Below are 25,095 nucleotides of genomic sequence, written 5' to 3'. Positions count from 1 at the left end.
AACATGGCGAAAGATGAGAATTTCACATTACTGACAGTGTTAAACAAATAATGCTACCATGGTCGTATTTTACTTCTAAAACCACTTTAGAGACCAAAAAAACCACTGGTCTCCAAATCTTTTTATAGCATCCCTCACCAGGAATAAAATTTTGAGTGCAGTATCCCCAGTAGTATTCACATACAGGTGACCCTCAGATAACGCGGGAGTTAGGACGGGCAACCCTCTACGTGTACAACTTAGAGTCAGCCCTCCTATGTGTGGTTCCTCCGTATCTGTAGTTCACGTAATACTCTGGTATTTACTATTGAAAAAATCCGTGAATGAGTGAACCCTCATTGTTCAAACTCGTGTTGTTCAAGGGTCACCAGTATATTATAAATTGTATGCCTGCATTTCTGTCCACACACATATGTAAAGCTTATTTTGTGATTATTCATACATGTGTATTTTTTTCTACACCTTACCTTTGAGGCTGCTGTTCTAATCCAGGGATTGGCAAACCATGGCAGACCGCAGTCTCAATCCAGCCCACCTCCCACTCATGTATAGTTCCCAAGCTAAGAATGGTTTTTATATTTTTAAATGATTGGGAAAAAAAACTTTTGAATAATATTTTGTGACATGTAAAAATTATATAAAATTCAAGTTTCATTGTCTATATAGTTGTATTGGCACACAGCTATGCTCATTTATTTACAGATTGTTCCTGGCTACTCTCACACTAGGATAACAGAGTTGAGTAATTGCAACAGAGAACCACCTGGGCCATAAAGTCTAAATTATTTACTATCTGGTCCTTTACTAAAAAAGTTTACTCAGCCCTCTTCTAATCCATCTTCAAATCTTCTTCTGTTCTTTCTAAATGTGAATCTTTAGTGAAGGACTCCACTGTCATAAAATATATTATTACCAAATTTTCCCCATCACATTACTGTAAACTTATCCTTTCTATAAATATATGAATATATGGACAATACTGATCACTAGCATGTTTTTAATATTGGCCACTGTGGTCAGAATGTTATCTCAAATCTTTACCAGTGGCACAGGCATTATTTTCTCAACACATGAGGAACTTATGTTAAAAAACATGCCCAAGCTCACAGACCTTACAAAGAGCAGGGCCAAGATTCAAGCCCAGATCAACTTCTTAGGCCTCACTTCATGTTTTGTCCAATAAACCATACTGCCTTCCTGTGAAAACTAGTCACCCAATAAATAAATATCCTACTAGTATTCACCAGCAGTTAGGCTGAATTCCATATTATCAATATTTTTAAAAATAGGCTCTCTTTTAATAGACCAGCATATTGGGCTCTTAATTTAAAAAAGGCTTAGACAATAGTAGATGCTTACATATATTTGTCAGTGGAATTTCTATGAGCTGGTCATCTTTAAGCCAGTTTTGAAGCCTATGGAAGCAGATTATTTTTTATATTCCTTAGGGTATGTTTATGAAACCCTTATAATTGTGTTTTTCCCTTCTGAAGAAAGAAAAGCTTCAATATGCATGCCAATCTTATGATGCAAATTTTCTTAAGGTCCTAAGGGAGAAATCGGTGTTTTGACACCAGTTCCAGGGCCCCCAGGACCTCCTGGGGCCCCAGGCCGTGCTGGCCCCCAAGGTCCACCTGGTGAGTATCCCTTTGCCACATCCGGTACATGGCATCAGATGGCACCCTGACTCTCCTAGTTATAACTCTCCCATTCTAAGGAAAGCATATAGTCACTGGCTCCAAAAAAACAGTGCAGGCCAGAAGGGACAAGCCAACAGACAGGAGACTTGCTGTTATCCTTTGAGGTTATCCAGATTATTCCTGTTAGTACTTCTGATTCCAAAACAGAATCTCTACAATTACTTAAGAGGAATTGGAATGCAGAACAATCTTCATGGATTTCTGGTGGAGAAGCAAGGAATGTGGGCTGGTGTTTAATCAGGACAGTTCCCACAGCTTCTTCATTTGAAAACTTAACTTCTTTGCCAACATCATCTAAAACTTAACTTTGCATTGATGGAGGGAGGCATATAGTTCAAGATATCGAGACTATTTCTTTTTAGGAGTTAAATTATATTTTCAAAATTATTTGCACCTCCTAATGATTAGCTCATTGCATAGAAATGGGGAGGAAGGTGGGGTTATTATTTCTTAATTTCCAAAAAGATCTGGGATGACCCAGAAGCAAACATTTTGTTTTAAGGCAAGATAAAGGGAAGGTGCTGATGTATATGTATGCATGTTTTTAAGGTATCCCTGGATCCACAGGAAAATGTGATCTGGGTCTTCCTGGGCCTGATGGTGAACCAGGAATTCCAGGAATCGGATTCCCTGGGCCTCCTGGACCTAAGGGTAAATTAAAAAATTTCTAAACGTAAGGTTCATTGTGGATATTTATAAAATATAAAATATGTATAATGAATAATATAGGAAATATCCATTAAATCCTTTAAAATGATGTTTTCCACCAGGCTTAAATAGGAAAAAAACCTTACAATAACTTTAGCAAAAAAGGGAGAATTCACATTGATTTATGCAATCTCATCGCAGTCATATTTTTTAAAGTACATAGAAAAAAACGTAAGGAAATTCACTAAAATGGTAATAGTGATTCTTCTTGATTGTGGGATTATGAGGAATTTATTCTTCTTAATAAATGCCTGTACTTTGTACATTTACACATTTCTTCACCTTATACATTTCTTTTATAATAAAAAAACTGTTAAATCACAGATAGCTGATCTCCCTATATACTCCCAAATAAATTATGGAAGTTTTTTCCCTTTAGGGAAAAATGCTGTTTCTCATCAAAGCGGGAAAACACTCCAAAGAAATCCAGATGCTAAGAACTCAAACAGTAACCTGAGGCTCCCTGCTGACAAATACATCAAAGTCCTGTCCAGGATGACATATGAGTAATCTCAGTCCCTGGGATGTCCCATAGAACTTCAGATTTTATGATAATTTCATGTTTGTTTCAATATTGTTTAAAGTGCTTATCCAAATATAATCCATTTTTTGGTGCTTCATCTCTTACATTAATACGTCAGCAATGTTTATCACACATCAGTTCTGCCCAGATATAGGAATATTGATCTCAATTTATGAGTACTTGAAACAGAAAACATAATCACATTTCTCACATAGTCCCAAGAATGGCTTTGACTCCAGTTTCTTAGATTTCTTCCCAGTGATCTTGAAGTAATGCAACCTGGCCCATGTTTTTGCCAAGTGCTTCGTGGACCCTGCCTTGAGACATTGCATCCTAGCTTGTAACCCTATGGATTCGCCTTCTGGAAGGAGACTGTAAACTATGGGAAACAAAACTAGCATAAGGGCTTCTTACAAGTGGAGATTCAGAATTTCCCAGTTGAACCTAATGAATCCCATGAAATAACTGTGAATTTAAAATTGGTCAAATTAAGGACTTCCCTGGTCACCCAGTGGGTAAGACTCTGTGCTTCCAATGCAGGGGGCCCAGGTTCTATCCCTTGTCGGGGAACTAGATCCCACATGCGTGCCGCAACTAAGAAGCCCACATGCCACAACTATGAGCCCACATGCCACAAAGAAGATCCCATGTGCTGCAACTAAGACCCGACACAGCTAAAATAAATAAATAAATGAAATTTGTCAAATTAGGGGCACAAAGGAACTCTCTGAACGCAGCCTTGCTCTACCAGGCTTTCCTCTTTTGAACCACAGACCAGAGGAAAAGATGTGTGTTAACTCCTTTCTCAACTCTCCTATTATAAATGCATAAAAGAGAAGTTAATGTTCAGTGGCTATTATAGAGCTTTAGGAAGTAATTCTCTTGAGCAACCCATGTTAAGAAAGGCTACCTGGATGCTGGAAATGCTTTATATCTCGATCTGGGTCATGCTTGCATAGATATATAGACACATTTAAAAATTCATTTGGCTGTACACAGTATTCAAAATATGCTTTTTTAAAAAGGCACCCAAATGGTCAATTGGTATCAGTGGTTTAAAGAATTGCTCAATCAAACTTTAGTGGTGCTAAACAACAAGAGTGGAGAAGGTAATTTTTTAAACTGGGAGCCAATGTAATCTGATTTGGAATTGACTTTTTTTAAGTGCTAATTTAGCAGTTGGCATTCTCATCATTTAAACTTTCATAAAAATATCTAAGAGCTACTGTTCAGAATCTTCTAAGACCTGTCTTACAACCTTTGTTATTTTTTCTCTGTAGGAGACCAAGGTTTTCCAGGAACAAAAGGATCACCAGGCTGTCCTGGAGAAATGGGAAAGCCAGGGTTACCTGGAAAGCCAGGCCTCCCAGGAGTAAAGGTCTTTGAGAATTAAAATTCAGACTGATATAGGGGAGGGGAGGGGAGGGGCAGTTACAGTCAGCCAGTTAGGATGCTTTGTGTGTAGAAATTGTCAATATATTTGTAGATGATGAAGATGCCGACTTTTTAAAAAGTTTCTCTGAACCGTCACTCCCCTTTAGAAAGGAGAATAGAAGGTGTAAGAAGACCACTTTGCCTCTCTATTTCTTCCTTAATCTTCAGAAACATTCAGAGTACTTAAAATGGGAAAACTCTAGAAACAGACGTGGCTATCTATGGGAAAAACTATCAAAAGGAGAGACATCTAGACTGTTTACAGAAAATTCCACAGTCTTCTTAAAAAGTGGAGGCTATGAAGAATTATTAAGCACAGTTTTATTTAAAAAGTCAGCAACTACAATTGAAAAAAGGAAAGTGGATGGAATGTTGGTGACTGTGCAAAAGGGACATAGAACCTCCATCACGGAGACGTTATTTTCAAGTAAATAGCCCTAAAGACTGGTCAATAGTCAATAAGGATTTGAAAGCATGATACAGTAAAACTAACGTAATTTCTGTGCTATAGGGAGAACCAGGACTAGCCATGCCTGGAGAACCAGGAGCACCAGGTTTGCCAGGAGAAAGAGGCAACTCTGGGGAAAATGGAGAAATTGGACTCCCTGGACTTCCAGGTCTCCCTGGAGTTCCAGGAACTGGAGGGCTTGATGGACCACGAGGTAAAATAGCAAGTGTGATTACTTTTCACCACTGTGAACTCAGCTAAAATGCTGCAAATTGAATGGGTAGGTGCTCTAGGGGTCAAGAACTCTTCTCAAACTTCTAGCTCAATAAATTGAACGTGCGAGGCTTAATTAACTTTCCATTCAAATTTCCATTCCATTGTTTCCCTACCTTTGTCCCCTCTTTCTTCCTTTCTTCCTTCTTTCCTTTTTAATGGGTATCCTCTCTAGAAGACATATCAATGGTATTAACTATAAGTTCGATTCAGGGGGGAAAGTTATAAGAGAATGACTGGGATAACAATACTAGGACCTTGGGTTTTGGCACCCGATTGTATTCTTGGACTCTATTTTGCAGGGGATCCAGGGCAGCCTGGACCACCTGGAGAAAGAGGCCCCCCAGGAAGGTGCAAAGAAAGTCTCCGTGGAGCTCAAGGACTTCCAGGCTTAAATGGATTGAAAGGGCAACAAGGTAGGGGGAGGCCCTTGAAACCGGTCACCAGGCGGGCAGATGACATGGGACTCCTGCTCTGAGTTTTGCTGCTTAACATGAGAACGATCCGGTAACAAGTCCTGACCACTGTTCAATGGGAAAAGTGATTTCAGAAACAAAAACCTGTTGTCATGAACTTGTTGCAGTGAATACCAGCTATAGAGTAAGAGACCTGAAGTTATCACAGTAAAATTGGTTTGTGTCTTGTATGCAAGAAAATATGAACAATGAAGATATATACAGGGCCTCCCTGGTGGCGCAGTGGTTGAGAGTCCGCCTGCCGATGCAGGGGATACGGGTTCGTGCCCCGGTCTGGGAGGATCCCATATGCTGCGGAGCGGCTGGGCCCGTGAGCCATGGCCGCTGAGCCTGTGCGTCCGGAGCCTGTGCTCCGCAACGGGAGAGGCCACGACAGTGAGAGGCCCGCGTACAGCAAAAAAACAAACAAACAAACAAACAAAAAGATATATACAGATGTATACTTACATATATATATATACATATAAACTCTCAAATAAGTTTTATCTTTAATACTTTCATAGGTATATTAAAGTGGTAAATGTATCCTTATTATTGAAACAGAGTGAATATATGCAAAGGTATATGTTCACAAGTTACAAACTAAAATACATAGTTGGTTGCTTTACAAGCAACATAAAAGAAAGGGTATGAAAATAAATCTAAATTATGAAGGCTAGGCAGTCATGGGAAACTTACTATCTTTTTCGCTCAACCAGATCTGTGAACTGTTTCTGGGGAAAAAATCCTTTAGAACTCGCCTATTATACTTCTTCACAAAGAAGTTCACAAAGAAAATTTTGGCCAAGAAGTTAATTGTTGTAGTGGTGCTGTTATTGTTTCTAGAAGCATCTGGTGGCTTGCTGCCACGTGAGTGGCTCTGTATGAATTCTGCTGGTTAAAGACTGCTCCACGGTCAGAAAATGCATTCCCAAGATGTGTCTGCAGGACTAGAAAATAAATCTAAATTCTGCACTATCATTACTTCATGAATCATTGAATCACAGAATGTTAAATCCAGAAGGGATCTTAGAATTTTACAAAAGGGGACCTAGATCTACCAATTAGAGAAGTGTGTGGTTTGCCCACAATCACAGAGCTAAATATTTACAGCCATAAAATATATCTGGAGTTGATGTGGAAAGCAATCATGCGTTCATTCATTCATTCATTCATTCATTCATATATAGGCGGAAGAGGCGAAACGGGGCCAAAGGGAGACCCAGGTATTCCAGGCTTGGATAGGTCAGGATTTCCTGGAGAACCTGGACCACCAGGAATGCCGGGTCATCGAGGGGAGATAGGACCACCTGGTACAAAAGGATATCCAGGAAATCCAGGATTTTTAGGGCCACCAGGTACCCTTTATGTGCTTTTGTTTTTCTTCTTCTCTGTTCTTCCACATATTCCTTTTAAGGTAGCTGTGTAAACTAGAGACAGGCATAGGCTTTTGATTCTAAGCTTCTCTTTCATTTAGTATAAGTTTTTCTTCTGGGTTATTTGCAAGGAGCCAGAGGCCTGGGAACTGGTGGTAGTGGGATGGTCAAATTTCACAATTACCCACAATATAACTATTTTTTCTGTGTAATCTTGTTAATATATTACTAGCGAAATATATTTGCTAGTATTTTGTTGAAATTTTTTGCATCCATATTTATAAGGGATACTTACTGGTCTGTTTTCTTGTGATGTCTTTGTCTGGTTTTGGTATCAGGGTAATGCTATCTTACTGAACAAGATGGGAAGTGTTTCCTCCTCTTGTATTTTCTAGAAGAGTTTGTGAAGAATTGATATTCTTTAAATATTTGATAGAGTTCACCAGTGAAGTCACCTGGGGCTGGGCTTTTCTTTGAGAGAAGATTTTAAATGACTAATTCAATCTCTTTGCTTCTTATAGATCTATTCAGATTTTCTATTTCTTCTTGAGTCAGTTTTGGTAATCTGTGCCTCTTCTAAGGATTTGATTTTCTGGCCTGTCATTGTTCATAGTATCCCCTTATAATTCTTTTTATTTCATTACTTTTTATGGTTTATATGTTTGGGGGAGAATATTTCAATAGTCTTCTCATGGCATAAGGACCTCACTGATCTCTCCTCCAGAGAAGAGTCCAGAATAAGAACTTAGTCTGCTAATTAACCTTTCATTTATATTATTGAGCTACTATCATATGCCATCACTATTCCAGGCCCTAGAGACACATTGGTGGATAAGACTCCACCTCGAACAATGGGGAACACAATAACAAACACATTTAAGAACTAAGTTCATCTAGCGACAAATGCTATGAAGAAAGTAAAATAAGGGAATATAACAAAGTTATTGATCAAGGGTTGGGAGGAGGGAATGCTCCAAAACTTCAGCATATTTTCTCCTCATCCACAAGTGTGATTTGCTACCAAGTTCCACATCCATGATGTAAAAAAAGACCATTTACTGACCCATCTCCTAGACAAGTGCGATTATTTTCCTGTTTACAGAAACCATTTTTTCAACACTCTTTCTCTCCTTCTAAGTATAATTCATTTTATTTTGTGGAGTATTTCGCTTTTCTCATTCTTTACAGCATGTGCTGCCTTGTGTTAATTTGTTTCCATAGGTGAAAAAGGAACGATTGGGATAATGGGGGTACCTGGAAACGTTGGCCCTCCAGGGCCTCCTGGGAAGCCAGGCACCCTGGGACAGAGGGGTAAGTGATAGAATATCTTTCCAGCTATCAGGAGGCATGAACAATGTTCAATTAATTAGCAGAAAAATAAATTAAATTTTATTCTTTGAGGAGAAAGTATTTCTGAGAAAACCTTATATTTGATTTGCAGTTTTCTGTATTCCTTTGTCCCTTTGGAATAGTCATATTTTCTCCCTACAGGCTTAGACCACTACCCTCATATGGCTGCCTGTTTGGGGGCAACTATTTATCAAGTTCTCAGCCCTATTAACCTTTTCTGGTTTATCTGTCTTGTTTTGTTTTATGGTAATAAGCACTGTTAACTTTTGAATCCTCATGAACTTTTAAAGAATTAAGGAACTGATATTGTTACGCCTGTCTCTTAGGGAGCTTTGGAATTCCAGGAGTAAAAGGCGAGAGAGGATCCCCAGGTGCCAAAGGGGAACCAGGAGATAAAGGAACTCCAGGGCCTCCAGGGATATTCCGCTTAGTCGGGGACAAAGGGGAACCAGGACTCAAAGGTACAAACGTTCTTACGTTTAGAATCGGAACATCAGAGCTGATTCTGGGACTAAGAAATTATCCAGGAAAATCCCTTTAGTTGACATATGAGGACAGTGAGGACCAGGATTTAATTTACCGCCCAAGCTCACAAAGCCAGTTGGTGACTGAGTTGGACTAGAACTGGGTTTTGTGTGCCTTGAACAGTAATATGTTGCCTCCTTAAATTGTAACTTTTTATTTCTAAGTTAATTCTGCATTTTGGTCTGCTGTCTTTAAATTTTCACTAGCCAATCTTTAAAGCCTAAGCCTCAAAGCCCCCTTTTGCCAAGTATGGTGAAAATTAAACCTTTAGAAAATTCCACATAAAAAACTTCCCTGGCTGGAATAGAAACCTCCACCCCAAATTCAACTCTATTCTATCAGCTGCCAGGGTGAATTTTTCTGATTGCATCTAAAAACTGCTTCTTAGAATCCTTTGGAGAATAATTACTAAAGAGAAAATATGTTTTGATTACAAATCAATGCCTTAAAAATGTTGTTATTTGTTAGCTATAGCTGTTAAGCTCAAATCCAAACCCATTCAAATTATTTCAAGTTATTTAAGCACTTTGTATGACAGGTTTTTTTATATGATTAGTACAGCCAATATCAAATCAAAATTTAAGAAGGTTTGCCTTGCGGTCTTCCTGATCCAATCTAACCCCAAGTAACTTTAATAAAATGAAGGATTTCTGGGTAAAATTAAATGTTTGCAGATCAAACTTAAATAGCAGGGAAGAATAAAAGAAAAATGTGTTTGTAGTTGCAAAACCATATCAAGTTTTGAATAATTTGTAAGCAACTTTGAGAAGTTAGATTGTAAGATTTGCTTTAAAAATTCTGGATAGAGTTCTGTAGACCAGGCTGGCAAGACTGAATAGCTGTCTCTCCCAGAATTAGGAAGGACTTCACAGAGGTGACATTGGACCAGGGTTCTGGAGAGTGATTGAATCCAACTAATTTGCTAACTTAAAAAAGGATAATCAGGGACTTCCCTGGTGGTCCAGTGGTTAAGAATCCAATCTGCCTTCCAACGCAGGGGATGCTGGTTTGATCCCTGGTTAGGGAACTGAGATCCCTCATGCCAAGTGGCAACTAAGCCCACGCGCCACAACTAGAGAGAAGCTCATGAGCTGCAACGAAGATCCCACGTGCTGCAGCTAAAACCCAATGCAGCCAAATAAATAAGTAAATATTTTTTTTTAAATAAAATAGCCATTCTGGCCTTTTGCTATTCCTCAAATGGGCCAAGCTTCAAAAATAAATAAATAAACGGATAATCATTGGGAAAAGAATCAGATTTTTTTCTATAAAGGAAAATTAGCAAGTAAAGGCCTTTTGGGTAGTCCCCCTTTAATCTACTGTCAAAGGGATGGTTTAGTTCTGGGTGCAAACAGAAGACTGCATTACATTTTGAACAATAGAATAGAAAGTAGTATGAATTTTATAAAATTCTGCTAGAACTGGTCTAAGCCAAGATGTAAAAAAAAAAAAAAAATACTGGCACAAGTGTCCAGTCTTCATAAACTGTCAGACACCACTTCACTGGATTATTCTAGATGGTTTAGGTAGTGTTGCAAACATTTTGAAAAAATATATGAATAGCATATCTGTGCCTACATAAACTAAAATTTGGCTCTAACATCATGAATGCACAATGGGTACTAATTTACAATTAAAGAATTGTTTCTGTAAAATATATAGGGACACATGTATTTTTATGCTTCTAGCAAAGTACAAGGTGCATGGAAGCTGTCCTACATGTTTCCTTTTGGCTTTTCAAACCCACAACCAAGGAGCAGAGATAGAACCACAACAACAACAAAAGATCATACTATCTAGGCGTCTCTAATTTCTATATGATTCATTTTTTGTCTGAGTTTCTGACTTAAAGACATCCACTGCAAATGTGGAAGAGCTACTGAAGGTATGAAAAGCACAGTCATCCTCTCCTCAAGGAGTCTGCATGGAAGATTTAGGCACATGTACAAAAAGGTAAAGAATAATAAAAAAGAACTGTTATGCTATTTTAGCAAAGACCTGTGAAGCCCTTCCCACATGCAGGTACTGTTCCAAGCTTTACAAATATTGACTCATTTAATTCTCACAGCAACCCTAGGAGTAGGTTATTGCTGTCATCCCATTTTATAGATGGGAAATGGAAAGCTCAGATTACTCAGTGTCACTCTGATAGGAAGTGCAGAGATGGACCTCACACTGATGTTGTTGGTTCCAGAGTCCATACTCAGCCTTTTCACTGTGCTGCCAGCTGGGTACCACTGGCAGTGAGCCTTGTGGGAGATGAGCAAAGCAGAAAACACCTCAACCAGGTGCTCCATGAGCACAGGGAACTATATTCAGTATCCTGTAATAAACTATAATGGAAAATAATATGAAAAAGAACTTACACATGTATAACTGAATCACTTTGCTGTAAAGCAGAAATAACACAACATTGTAAGTCAACTATACTTCAATAAAATAAATTTTAAAAAAAAGAAGCCTCCATGAAGAAGGATTTAAATTGTGAGTAGGTTTCAGATGAGCAAGGAATACTCTTGGCTTAAAATCTTTCCAAGTCTCCCCTTGCTTTAAGAATTCAGGTTTCTTTGACTGGCATCCAGGTTTCTTTATCACTTGCCCTTTGCCTACTTCTCCAGCCACATGACATTTATTTACTTAGCAATTATTTTTTAGTACCTACTGACTAGACATTTTTACTATGTCCTGAAGACACAGAGGTGAACAAAGCAGAGGTAGTATTCTGGTCATGAGGAAACTTACAGCTTAGTAAGGGAAAGAAACAATAATGTCTCTGTAAACAATTTATATCCAGGGCCTGGTGGTAAATATCTTAGGCTTTGTGGATCACATATGACACCTGTTGCATATTCTTCTTTTGTGTGTGTTTGTCTGTTTACAACCCATTAAAAATATGAAAACATCCTTAGCTCTCCAGCCATGCAACATCAAGCCAAATTTGGCCCACAGGCGGTTGTTTGCCACCCCTTAAAAACCAAAGCAAATGAATAAACTAAGTGATTTATATTTTTAGGTTATGATAAAGGATATAAATGGAAAAAAAAAACAAAAGTTACAAAAGAAAATATTCTAACTCCCTGCTACTCACCACTCCTTTGCACATGTTATTTTCTTGCCTAGGAATTCTGTCCCATTCCATGCTTTCTCCACCCAGCTAGTTCCCACTTGCTCTTCAAGACTGAGCTTAAAAATATCCTCTCTTTTTGGGCTTCCCTGGTGGTGCAGTGGTTGAGAGTCCGCCTGCCGATGCAGGGGACACGGGCTCATGCCCCGGTCTGGGAAGATCCCACATGCTGCGGAGTGGCTGGACCCGTGAGCCATGGCCGCTGAGCCTGCACGTCCGGAGCCTGTGCTTCGCAACGGGAGAGGCCACAGCAGTGAGAGGCCCGCGTACCGCAAAAAAAAAAAAAAAAAAAAAAAAATATATATATATATATATATATATATATATCCCCTCTTTTTCAGGAACCTCCATACTGTTCTCCATAGTGGCTGTATCAATTTCCATTCCCAGCAACAGTGCAAGAGGGTTCCCTTTTCTCTATACCCTCTCCAGCATTTACTGTTTGTAGATTTTTTGACGATGGCCATTCTGACCGGTGTGAGGTGATACCTCATTGCAGTTTTAATTTGCATTTCTCTAATAATTAGTGATGTAGGAATAGAAACGGAGAGGTAGAGAACTGACGTGTGGACACAGTCGGGGAAGGGGAGGGTGGGATGAATTGGGAGATTAGGTTTGACATAACTACACTACCATGTGTAAAATAGATAGCTAGTGGGAACTTGCTGTATAGCACAGGGAGCTCAGCTCAGTGCTCTGTGATGACCTAGATGGGTGGGATGGGGGGCGAGGTCCAGGCGGGAAGGGATATATGTATACCTATAGCTGATTCACTTCACTGTACAGCAGAAACTAACACAATATTGTAAAGCAATCACACTACAATTAAAACAAAAATCCCCTCTTCTCAAAATTCTTCCCGGTAGCCTATTGTGCCCAACTCTGTTACAGAAACTATCACACTGGGTGGTAATTTTTTACTTGGCTGTCTCCCCAGTTAAACACTAAAAACTTGGGAAAAGACAACTTGATTTTTCTATGTCTCCAGCACTTAGAACAAGACCTATTAATTAGGTACTCAGCGCATATGTGAATGAATGAATATGTAAGCAGGGAAACAGCCAAGGGAAGTGAATCTGCTTGAGAAAAGGCACAAGCTGCAGCCATGGATAGATTGTAGAATGTTTCAAGTGCCAGTGAAAGGAGTCTGTCATTTACTCTGTAGGCAAAAGAGATTCAATGAATATTTTTGAGCAGGGGAATGTGGTCAAAGCCATGTTCTAGGGAAGGTAGGATAGTGTTGTGGGAAACTTATGAGGCTTCTAGCCTACAGAACTGGATTCAAATCCCAGCATTACCACTAACTGATGGTGTGACTCTATATTATTTCACTGACTTCTTAAAGAGTCTCAATTTTCTCATCTCTACACCCTATCTGGAAAGGCTCAAGAATACACTGAGGTTGCCTGAAGATTAAATAAGATAAAAGAAAATAATGTCTTCCATAAACCAGTTACTTAATAAATAATAGTTGTAATAAATGGATTAAGAATGAAATAGTCCAGACAAGAATAGTAGTAGATAATCCTCTGTCATTATTTAAACAAAAAAAAGAAGCTGTATTTAGGCCACTAGTTCTTAAAATGTTGGTTCAAGGTGTAAATGTTATGAAATTTGCTAGAGTTCTTTGAGAACTAACTCATGCCAGGCACTGTGCTAATGCTTTTCATGTATTACCTCTTTTAATCTTCTTTTTAAATAAAATATAAGCCCAAATCTGCCCATACTCTTAACAAATATGCTATGTTGTATTTCAATAATAGCTCAAAAATTTTAATCAGGATGCGGATAAGAAGCCTGATAAAATTCTAACCTGTATTTTTAATACATAGTTTTTAACTTTAGGACTTGCAGGGAAGCCTGGTGAGAAAGGAAACAGAGGCATTCCAGGGTTACCAGGTTTCAAAGGACTCCAAGGGCCACCTGGACCACCAGGATCACCAGGTATAGCTGATTCTCTAATAGAAATATCAGGTGTTAAGTTTTCCTAGATCTAAATGTAACAAAAATGTGTTTCTAGAATATGAATTCTGCCCCAACAGTGTTCCAACAGAAATTTGCTTCTTATAATTTAACCAAATTATATTTCTTATAATTTAACCAAATTGTAGTCAGCCTTTATTAACTAAAAAATGTTAACCTACATGAAGTTCTGTTTTGCACTCAAAATTTTATTTTGAAATAGCTGATATGTATTCTAAACTATAATTTATTACAACTCATATATCCTAGAAGAAAGTAAGATAATGCTTTAGAGGTTTTCAAATTTGCCTCTTTCTATTTTAACAAGTTATCGAGTTTGCAAAGTAATTTTTTAAACAAATAATGTAGCCCCCTATTCCCCGTGACCACATCTGTAATGAAATTTATTGCATTGTAATAAAATTTCCATATTGCATTTGAAAATCTGTTACTATATTGTCACAGGAGTCCCTCTTTCCTGCTGGCTTTGGTCTTAGGATGATTCTGATGTTTGAAATCCAGGCCTGCTGACAAAAATCTAACTTTCTCTAATTTTACATTTTCTGAGTCACCAGTCCCTTCCTTATTTGAAGGCATAAATGCAGCTAAACAAGTACCTAAACCAGATGGTCTGGCTGCGCTGGATTCATTCATTTGTGCAAGCAACAAGTGTTTATTGAGCATCTACTATATCCAGGAACTACACAGAGCGTATGACTATTTATTTGTTCTCAAGACTCCAGAGGAGATCCAGGCAGCATTGGGAATCCTGGTGAGCCAGGGCCACGTGGTGTGCCAGGAAGCATGGGAAACATGGGGGTGCCAGGTAATGCATAATGTCTTGTTACAAGCCTACAACCTCAAGATGGGTCCTAATTCTAGATTTTCTGTGTTGTCATTTTGGTTTTCCACTTGGTAGAAAGTTGGTGTAAAACAACTAGATTTGCTTCTAGACAAATGTACTGTATGCAACCAGAACATGAATGATAACAAAATAAATATTTACATTGTGTAAAAATCATCCATTAAGACTACCTGTTTTTAGTTTTTTAAGGAACCTCCATACTGTTCTCCATAGTGGGATGTATCAAGTTACATTCCCACCAACAGTGCAAGAGGGTTCCCTTTTCTCCATATCCTCTCCAGCATTTTTTGTTTGTAGATCTTTTTGATGATGGCCATTCTGACCGGTGTGAGGTCATACCTCATTTTAGTTTTGATTTGCATTTCTCTAATAAGCGGGATGGGGGGTGGGAGGGAGGTCCAAGAGGGAGGGGATATATGTATACATATAGCTGATTCACTTCGTTGTACAACAGAAACTGACACAACATTGTAAAGCAATTATACTCTGATTTTTAAAAAATTGAAAAAAAAGAAAAAGACTACCTGACACATCAGTGCTTCTGAAAAACCAGCTTCTTGAGAGAAAGGTGGTTTGTGCAAAGGTGAGAAGTAGAACCCTTCAAGATCTCTGCCTTTACCGATTTACCTGATTTCTTTCCTAATTTCAGGTACTAAAGGAATGAAGGGAACTATGGGATTCCCAGGTCTAGCTGGAAGACCAGGCCTCCCAGGTACTCATGGCCTCCCAGGAGATAAGGGAGAGCCAGGTTATTCAGAAGGTACAAGGCCAGGACCACCGGGACCAAAGGTATATAGGCCACTGAAGTATTTATGTTTTGGTGGTGGAGTGAGCCCCTTTAAATATCAACAAGTATCTGGATTCATTGTGGGCAAAGAAAATTGAAAATACTACTGTATTTTCAGACAGTTGTTTGAGCTTTTCTCCCCTCTCTCTATAACTAAGGATGCCTATCACACAACTTCAATTTCTGAGTTTATTCCCTCCAGTTTCAACCCCCAAGGAATTTTTCATAACCGACCCTGCAATTTAAGTGTGCTACCAGGAGGAGGCAGTGATCACAAGGCCATACAAGTTGCCAGGGCAGTGTTTGTTTTTCTTGTGCTAAAAGTGGCCAGTCTCCACAACAGTGAGAGGCCCGCGTACGGAAAAAAAAAAAAAAAAAAAAAAAAAAAAAAAAAGTGGCCAGTCTCTGCTATAGACTCATCTCACACAGCCTTACAAAAATAAATGTTCCAACTTTGTAATAAAAAATACTTGTCTTCTTAAACACAATAAAAGATGTAAAATAAAATAAATTTAGAGCATTATTAAAAAGCAAAACCCAAAAAAATCCTAAGATATTTACATTTATCTTTCTTAATTGTTTTCAAAGTTTATTGTCATTGCAATACACAGAAGATTTTCTATCTTGTCACAGTGTTCTCAGCACTTGTGCTCTGTCACCTAGAGACTGGATGCCAAAGCCCTCCCTTGTATGTGGTGTCATGCAGCAACCAAAGGTTTCAGTGTGGCTCAGCTGTTCTTTTAGGTTTATCTTCTTCCATCCTTTCTGCATATAGCAATTACACAAGAGCCAGAGCTAGAGCAATAGAGAATAATTAATAGAAATTCCCACAAGCAGGGGTTCTTCACATGGGATTCCATGGATCCCTGGGGAAGCCTATTGATCCAAAGAAGCCCACTAATCTCCTGAAATCGAATGAAAATTGTTTGGATACAGTTTTTCTGTTTTTTTTTTTTTTTTAGAAGGAGTCTGTTATTTTTCATCAGACTTCCAAAAAATATAAAAATCGTTACTTAGGAGACTTTCTCCCTGACTCTCTTTTGAGCCAATAAAACACCACCTTTCCTAAAGATTTCCTCCAGCTGTAAAACAACAAGAAAGAAAACTTTTAGAAACCACAAAGACCCGAGAAAGTAACCCTTTACTACTTGGAGTTCAAACAAATTTCCTTTGCCCTTTATTTTTAACAAGGTCCTCAGAAAACCAGAAAGAGACTCCTTCCACTGAGATTTTTCCTGAGTGAGGAATCATATTTGACTTAATTCACATTCAATTAATGAACAGTTTCATTTAAAGTTTTCATAGGTAACCACAGAAGAAATTTTTTAAACTATGCGTTGAACACAAAATGTGCTGGTTTTATCATGCTGGCAAATCTTAGTAACAGAATAATGAATCTTAGTCAGCTACCATCGAGATTTTGTAAGTTACTATCAAATCCATATGCTCTGGCTTATCATAAAAGTGAAGTACAGATTTAATGAATATTAAGCCATGGGAAGTTTGTGTTTTTGTTTGTTTCTTTTCTTTTTTTTTTTTTTTTTTTGCGGTACGCGGGCCTCTCACTGTTGTGGCCTCTCCCGTTGTGGAGCACAGGCTCCGGATGCACAGGCTCAGCGGCCATGGCTCATGGGCCCAGCCGCTCCGCGGCACGTGGGATCCTCCCGGACCGGGGCATGAACCCGCGTCCCCTGCATCGGCAGGCGGACTCCCAACCACTGCGCCACCAGGGAAGCCCTGTTTGTTTCTTTTTTTTACATGTGGTTGACATACATTTATCTGCATGCAGAGTATATGAAGAACACACATCCATTTGTTCTATTTCTTTCTGACCTCTGAGTTAATCATCACAATTTGAAATTATCTGTGTGTGTGGTTATTTAGTGTCTATCTCCCACTGGTCTCTAAAGCTCCATGAAGGCAGGGACTGTATCCATCACATATTCGTACATGGTTACTATTATATTCCTGGCTTCTTGGGCACAGGACTCGTGTAGCCACAGAGGTCCCATGCTGACAAGGACTCCATGTTTGGTTTAATGCTCTGCCATTTCTGTCTTCAATTACTTTTTAAAAGTTCTTTTAAAGAGAGCTGCATTTTCGGGCTTCCCTGGTGGCGCAGTGGTTGAGAGTCCGCCTGCCGATTCAGGGGACACGGGTTCGTGCCCCAGTCCGGGAAGATCCCACATGCCGCGGAGCGGCTGGGCCCGTGAGCCATGGCTGCTGAGCCTGCACATCTGGAGCCTGTGCTCTGCAACGGGAGAGGCCACAACAGTGAGAGGCCTGCGTACAGCAAGAAAAAAAAAAAAAGAGCTGCATTGTCATTTTGCACTGCACCCCACAAATTATGTAGCCATCATGTCCCCAGCAGCTATCAGGGTGGTAGCACACAGTAGACACTTATCATGAATTACTAAATAAATAAATACAAACCAACGTAGTTTATACTTAATTCTGATCACATATCCTGCTTATATGAGAATTTTAAAGGTGTTTGACTGAATTTAAGGGAGATCCAGGATTGCCAGGTGACATGGGAAAGAAAGGAGATAGAGGGCCACCTGGCACACCTGGACGTCCAGGCCCTGCTGCACCAGAGGGAGTTCCTGGGAATCCCGGAAGCCCTGGCCACCCAGGTGAGCTCTGGGTTTGCAACCCGAAAGCTGCCAGCAAGAAGTGTGGTATGGCCCTTGCCTCCTAGAATAGTAAATGGAAAGCAGTTTAGGCTTTTGCACTACAAGTGATTTTATTCAAACCTGATCTTCAAATTCGAAGACACTAAGAAACAGCAAATGAATCACAAGGAGCCCATTTCGGTCGAGTTTGGTGACCTGAAATCTAAAAACCTCCTCCTGTAAACAAAACTTCGGGGGCACTGCCTCAGCCAATTCAGCCTAAAGACCTGAAATGTTAGCTTGTTGTCCAACTTCTTATTTGTATTAGTTTTCCAGGGCTTCCACAGCAAATACCACAGATTGGCTAACTTAGAAATTAATTTTCTCCCAGTTCTGGAGACTGGGAGTCTGAGATCCAGGTGTCAGCAGGGTTGATTTCTTCTGAGGCCTCTCTCGTTAGCTTGTAGGTGGCCACCTTCTCCAGGTGTCTTTCCTCTGTGTGTCTGTGTCCCAATCTTTTCTTATAAGGATATCAGTCATATTGTGTTAGGTACTGCCTTGGTGACCTCATGTTAACTTAATTGCTTCTTTAAAGACCCTATCTGGGAATTCCCTGGTGGTCCAGTGGCTAGGACTCCTCCAGGGGCCTGGGTTCAATCCCTGATCAAAGAACTAAGATCCCACAAGCCATGTGGCATGGCCAAAAAGAAAGAAAGAAAAAAAAAGACTATAAAGACCGACCTCCAAATACAGTGATATTCTGAAATACTAGGGAGTTAGGACTTCTTCATATGCATTTGGGAGCAACACAATTTAACCCATAGCACTGTTGTTCTGAGGGTTTTGTTGTTTCTGTTTCCAGTTTAAACATCGGCTTGCTTTCTTATTTGCTTGTTATTTGGGTTGAAGTTTTCACTTTGATCAAAAACAACTGCTAAGCCACTGGTTTGCAGCTTCAGGTCTTACCTAAAGACAATATTTAAACTATCTTTTCAAACACGGAAAGGTTCAATGGCTTTGCTGCTAACTCCCAATTAAAGTAATAAATCAGATATTGAGCGGTCCAAGGGGCTGGGGTATGCACACCTCTGAAAATGATTGGCCATGTCTCTGCTGTGCTTCTCTGGGCAAATAACAGCCTGAAGTGACTGGTCGCAGGAGTGCCTCTTGAAGGCCAGCTTGAGCACAGTTGACTGTAAGAACTGACTGTTTCAGCTATTGATGGAATCATTTATCTTTTGGTTTTCTTTTTTTCTTTACCCTCTCTCTTCATTTATAGGAAAGCCCGGTCCTGATGGTGATTTGGGGTCTAAAGGAATCAAAGGTTTCCCTGGCTCTCCAGGAATAAAAGGCCCTCCAGGTTCCATTTTTGTACTTTGTCTAGTTCCCTTTTGTGAGGGAAGCATATTTTCTTCTGAGGCTGGAATCTCTGTCTACCGGTAGCTCTGACCCATGACTGCTCCTTAGAAGGTAGCTCCCAGTTACCCAGTCTCCAGACGACAATGCAGAAAAGTGAGGTTAGGTATTTATACGGATCTAATTCAAAGACCAGCTGACCTACACATTCCAAAGTGAAAAATCCTCATGATAGCACTAACCTGTCCATGGTTTTCACTGTGAATTTAGCTTCATATAACTACAGTTCTGAAAAATGAACACATTTTGCAGAATTCCACACATCTGGGGTTCACATTAGGCCACTGATAGGAAGTAGGTCCTCTCTTTGAATGGCTTCTTTTTTCCAGGCCCTCCAGGATTCCCAGGAAATCCTGGACCAGCGGGTGAGAGAGGTAATCAAGGACGTGATGGAATTCCTGGTCCAGCTGGAGAAAAAGGAGAAACAGGTACCGCTTGCTCATCATCTTGGATACACTAGTTTTATTTTTCATAGAATAATTAGTGTCACTGTAATCCTTCATGGCTCTAGAAATTCTTCCCTGACAGAACTGGGTATGTGAGAATTCTTTCTATAACCAAAGTGAAATTGACCAAGTGGAATAAATTTTATATACATTGGTCAGTTTCACAATTTATATATATAAATACATATAAATTTTTATATGTATATATAAATTAACTGTATGTATAGAATATTAAAATGCCAAAATTTTCTCTTTCAGGTTTGCTGGGAGCACTTCCAGGCCCAAGAGGGAAACCTGGTCCTCAAGGTGAGCAGTTCTTCCTTCCTGAACCTGGTGATATACATTTTCAAGGACAGAATCTAATTTAATATGCCTGATAGATAAAATAAACTTAGCATACTGAATTAAAGAAGTCCCAGTGGTAACATAGGATATGTATATTCTTAGTGTTCAAGTAAAAATGCTTCATCACCGCGAAATGAACAAACTAGACACTGTGATCCAATTTTGGAATTTCCTTCCATGAAGGTCTTTAAATATGAAAAAGACTTCTGTATTTGCTTCGATGTCCTTAGCATGGTTTAAATGCATCACCTCCTAAAAAGTTGGAGGTGGAATTGATAGCTTCTCAAGGAGTTTCCTCTCCCTGCTGTTCTGAGATGCAGTAATAACACTAATCCTTTCCCACCTTGTTATCTTCATAGGTCTGATTCCAACCCCCAGAGCCAGCTTGTGGCTCAGGTTACTGTTTATTCAGGGATCCCCAGTAACTCTCTCAGCACCTCAGACATGGCAACTTATTGAATATGTCATTCAAAGAATATACAAGTTTTTGTTTGACAGACTGCCAGTCTGGATTTCTCATACCAGTGTTTTATAAGATAAGCAGCTTCTTTTAACTTTTTCCATTTTGTATAGAAACTTGCCAGAAGAAATACTAGATTGTTTGCACCTTTGATTGACCCTTCTCAGCCATAGGTCCTGTAGGTAGGAGTATTTTATTAGCAAAGATGCCTAAGCCCAGTGACGGCCTCTGGTTATTGATGCTCAAAAGAACCAGCAAAGAGTAGCCTGACGCTACAGAGAAACTCCACAGGGCAGGAACTGCTCTGACCTACCAGCTCAACTGTGAAAGTAGACAAGAGCCGTTCTTTCCTGTTTCTGGATGATGCGATAGTCGTTTTGGTTGAGCTCAATGTCCGCACGTCTCTCAGACCCTTCCCTCCCTCGTGAACATAAAGGCTTTTCATAGCCTAGTTTTAGAATTATGGTCAAAAGGGGAGTTTCCGTTCATTTTCCTAGGCTAAGCTCACAGTTTAACCATGTGTAATGAGGACACTTTAGCATTTAATTGGAAATAAAATTTGATACCAAACAATCAAATCTTAAATTAAAAAGCCTTTAAAAACAACAAATAGCCTAATTATGAAAGTAAATGATTATGCACCTCAGTCCCTCTAGGATAAATAAATATGGAGACGAGGTCATTGATACTTGGAAGGTATGAATCCTTTTAATTAGTTTTAATTCTCCCAAATCCTAAAAAGAAATCATATTGTAAAACAAGGAAGCATCTTCATGGACGTGGAATATACAACTCAAGACAGCATCTTGGTGCCTCAGACCATTGCCAGACCCTGTTGTACAATTACAGCATTTCAGAGCTTGAAGAGAGCTGAAATCATCTAAATACTTTCTTTTAACAGTATAAATTGCAGGCATAAAAAAGCTAAAGAACATGGTAGACAAAGGGCTAGATATTCAATAGTCATCAGTTTTATTTTCATCATCCCCCTAAGGCTTCCCTGCATAATAAAGAACTTCCCAAGCCCTTTCCTGTGCCACCAGCCTCCTCCTCACTTGTCCTTCTTCCTTCCCTCTGTCTCCCATTTTCATGCCATTTACCACTTCTAGAATAACACAAAGATGGGAGAGAAGAGGGAGAGATTATTTTCAATTCATACAACATCTTCCATTTATGAACATCAAAGCACAATTTCTTGAAAGTTCTCTGAGATGAAAAATATTAGTATTAAGTTGTGACCTTTTGCAAGGTCTTCTTTGGTAAATCCAAACCTCTCACCACACTTGTCCCTTCCAGACTATGTTTGTGTTATGGAGGAGAAGTAACCAGAGGACAGAATGGGGATGGCAACTTTGTCGTTCCTTTTTCTGGGTTTGTCTGGGCAACACTTTAAATGCACAAACCAGCCATGAGGTTTAGCTTTTTTTTTTTAATGTATGTATGTATTTATTTATTTACTTTTGGCTACTTGGGTCTTTGTTGCTGCGCGCGGGCTTTCTCTAGTTGCAGCGAGCAGGGGCTACTCTTCGTTGTGGTGCGTGGGCTTCTCATGCGGTGGCTTCTCTTGTTTCAGAGCATGGGCTCTAGGCATGCAAGCTTCAGTAGTTGTGGCTTGCAGGCTCGGGATTAGTTGCTCCGCGGCATGTGGGATCTTCCCGGACCAGGGCTCGAACCCTTGTCCCCTGCATTGGCAGGCGGATTCTTAACCACTGCGCCACCGGGGAAGTCCCGAAGTTTAGCTTTTTAGGGCTCTATTGAATTATCAGTGATTGAATAATGTCATTGTAATTAGATATCACCAGGTAATAATGATTATGGCTTACATGGACAGAATACTTTGAAGCTTACACCATGCTTTTCCATCTGTGTATTCTCTCACTTGATATTTAAAACACTGAGTTAAGTCAGATATCACCTTCATTTTTTAAATAAGAAAACGGAGACTTGTAACAGTGAAGAGAATTTATCAGGATCAAACAGCTAGTTGGAGTCAGGACTGAGTCTAGTCTAGACCCAGTCCTGGTAGACCTGTATCTCTTTTGTCAGCCTCTTAAAAAAAATTATCTTGTGGACCTTAACACCTTTAATCAAAGTGTCTACATTATTAGAGATAACCACAAACTATAACACCAAATATAGGGGCATTACAGAAACTTATCAGGCTTTTTTCTTTGCAGGAGCCAAAGGAGACAGGGGAGCCCCAGGCTTGCCGGGCCTCCCTGGCAGGAAAGGGCCGGTGGGAGATGCTGGGCCTCGAGGGCCCATGGGCATGACAGGACCTCAAGGGCCACCAGGCTTTCCTGGTTCAATCATCCCTGGCCAAAAAGGAGATCGAGGTCCACCTGGCAGAAGAGGAAACCCAGGTAGAGGATCTACTTCTAAATAAGATGAAAGAATGAAAGTAACATTTGATGTCTTTCAATCTTCTCGTGACCATCTTGCTTCTTTTCCCCTCTGGTCTTCTCTGTCTCCCCATGCCCACCTGTCCTCACATGGGGTGCAGTAAGGCTGTTGGTGTTGAGGCAGAGGGACCTGTTTGAAAAATTAGTACATACCAAATTAATGAGCCTGGAAGAGAGAGATGCATCCATTCATCAATATTTATTGAGCTCCTACTCTGTATAAGGTACTGGGTTAGACACAGACCCTGCTCTAACAGACCATCATCAGGGAGAAGCAGTTCCTGCCTTGTGCCAGGCGCTTGGCTGGCATTATCTCATTCACAGTCCTGTCACACCCCACGAGGCGAAGTATGTTCGGTGTAACGATAAAGTGCAGAGTTTGCTCTTCATTCAAAAGGGTAACTGACAGAACCTGCGAGGCCCCCGAGTGGCAATACTGACAGGCTTTTTGTGAATTCAGGTGAGCCTGGTCCCCCTGGATCTCAAGGGAGGCCCGTAGAAGGCATAAAAGGAGACAAGGGATTTATGGGCCAGCCTGGCCCAAGAGGTCCGCCTGGAACTGTAGGAGACGTGGGACCACCAGGTCATCCGGTAAGTGTGGAAAATTATTTTGACGTCTTAGATTCTTCTAAATCGATTGCCAGAATCAGATGTAACTGGAGGCAACAAAAATTTCCCACTTGTGGTGCTTCTGTGTAGTGCACCCCAAAAAAGATGGAGTCCACAAGGTTCAAAGAATCAAAGAATCTTAAGAGTTGGACAGATTTGGTCTCCAAGAGGCCTCTGAAAGTTTGGTCCATATGGGACGCTTCTCTATGTCATTCCCGACCTTTTCTTGTTTAGACTCTGTGAACAGTTCCATTCTAGACGACAACATAATTTTTCTCTATTAATATGCTTTCAAAATTATCTTTGCCGGGCTTCCCTGGTGGCGCAGTGGTTGAGAGTCTGCCTGCCGATGCAGGGGACGTGGGTTCGTGCCCCAATCCGGGAGGATCCCACATGCCGCGGAGTGGCTGGGCCCGTGAGCCATGGCCGCTGAGCCTGCGCATCCGGAGCCTGTGCTCTGCAACGGGAGAGGCCACAACAGTGAGAGGCCCGTGTATCGTGCAAAAAAAAAAAAAAAATTATCTTTGCCATCAAATGTCTATTTATTTTCTCCCCATGACATACCTTCCAGTATTTGTAAATACTGCCATTTCCTTCTATTTTCTCTCCCAATAAATACATGGTTTTTTTTTCTCAAATTCAGTTTAAGATGTCATCAGCTCTGCCTTTATTCTGAATATATCTTAGTTTGTCAATACCTTAAACATGCAGCCCCTGGGACAAACACCTTACAGGAGTAAGAACTCAGTACCCCACGGAGTGGCTAGAGGATGGAAGAGTCTCACTATCCTGAACATTCTGTTTTATAATCCAACCTAAAATTCCACATGAGCTGTTTGGCAGCCTCAGTACCACACAGTCATCACACATTGAGCTCATAGTCAGCGAAAGACCTTGTGCCTTTTCCTCATGAACTGCTACTAAGTTTTCTCCATTACTTTTATTTTTATTTTTATTTTTGGCTGCGTTGGGTCTTCCTTGCTGCACGCGGGCTTTCTCTAGTTGCAGCGAGTGGAGGCTACTCTACGTTGCGGTGCACGGGCTTCTCATGGTGGTGGCTTCTCTTGCTGCGGAGCACGGGCCCTAGGCACGCTGGCTTCAGTAGTTGTGGCACGTGGGCTCAGTAGTTGTGGCTCACATGCTCTACGGCACAGGCTCACTTGCTGTGGCTCATGGGCTTAGTTGCTCCACGACATGTGGGATCTTCCTGGACCAGGGCTGGAACCTGCATCGCCTGCATTGGCAGGCGGATTCTTAACCACTGCGCCACCA

The 25,095-nt window shown here is 40.3% G+C and overlaps 1 protein-coding gene across 1 annotated transcript in view; it reads left to right on the top strand.

The window, feature by feature from the left end:
- The window catches only part of COL4A3 (collagen type IV alpha 3 chain), a 141,095-nt gene that overhangs the window by 103,358 nt on the left and 12,642 nt on the right, over positions 1 to 25,095 (top strand). Inside the window, exons 27-43 of the mRNA XM_082630094.1 lie at positions 1,545 to 1,637; positions 2,250 to 2,351; positions 4,212 to 4,309; positions 4,877 to 5,027; positions 5,389 to 5,502; positions 6,732 to 6,899; positions 8,139 to 8,228; positions 8,594 to 8,728; positions 13,762 to 13,860; positions 14,615 to 14,704; positions 15,393 to 15,532; positions 18,040 to 18,166; positions 19,425 to 19,505; positions 19,891 to 19,989; positions 20,266 to 20,313; positions 22,990 to 23,175; positions 23,675 to 23,805. Of these exons, the coding sequence (XP_082486220.1) occupies positions 1,545 to 1,637; positions 2,250 to 2,351; positions 4,212 to 4,309; positions 4,877 to 5,027; positions 5,389 to 5,502; positions 6,732 to 6,899; positions 8,139 to 8,228; positions 8,594 to 8,728; positions 13,762 to 13,860; positions 14,615 to 14,704; positions 15,393 to 15,532; positions 18,040 to 18,166; positions 19,425 to 19,505; positions 19,891 to 19,989; positions 20,266 to 20,313; positions 22,990 to 23,175; positions 23,675 to 23,805 (1,952 nt within the window). The remainder of the gene's footprint in view (positions 1 to 1,544; positions 1,638 to 2,249; positions 2,352 to 4,211; positions 4,310 to 4,876; positions 5,028 to 5,388; positions 5,503 to 6,731; positions 6,900 to 8,138; positions 8,229 to 8,593; positions 8,729 to 13,761; positions 13,861 to 14,614; positions 14,705 to 15,392; positions 15,533 to 18,039; positions 18,167 to 19,424; positions 19,506 to 19,890; positions 19,990 to 20,265; positions 20,314 to 22,989; positions 23,176 to 23,674; positions 23,806 to 25,095) is intronic.

This window comes from Mesoplodon mirus, assembly GCF_964341445.2.
Source record: "Mesoplodon mirus genome assembly, chromosome: 8".
Lineage (NCBI taxonomy): Eukaryota > Metazoa > Chordata > Mammalia > Artiodactyla > Ziphiidae > Mesoplodon > Mesoplodon mirus.
The sequence above is the reverse complement of the archived record's forward strand: the minus strand, read 5'-3'. Positions and strand labels throughout refer to the sequence as shown.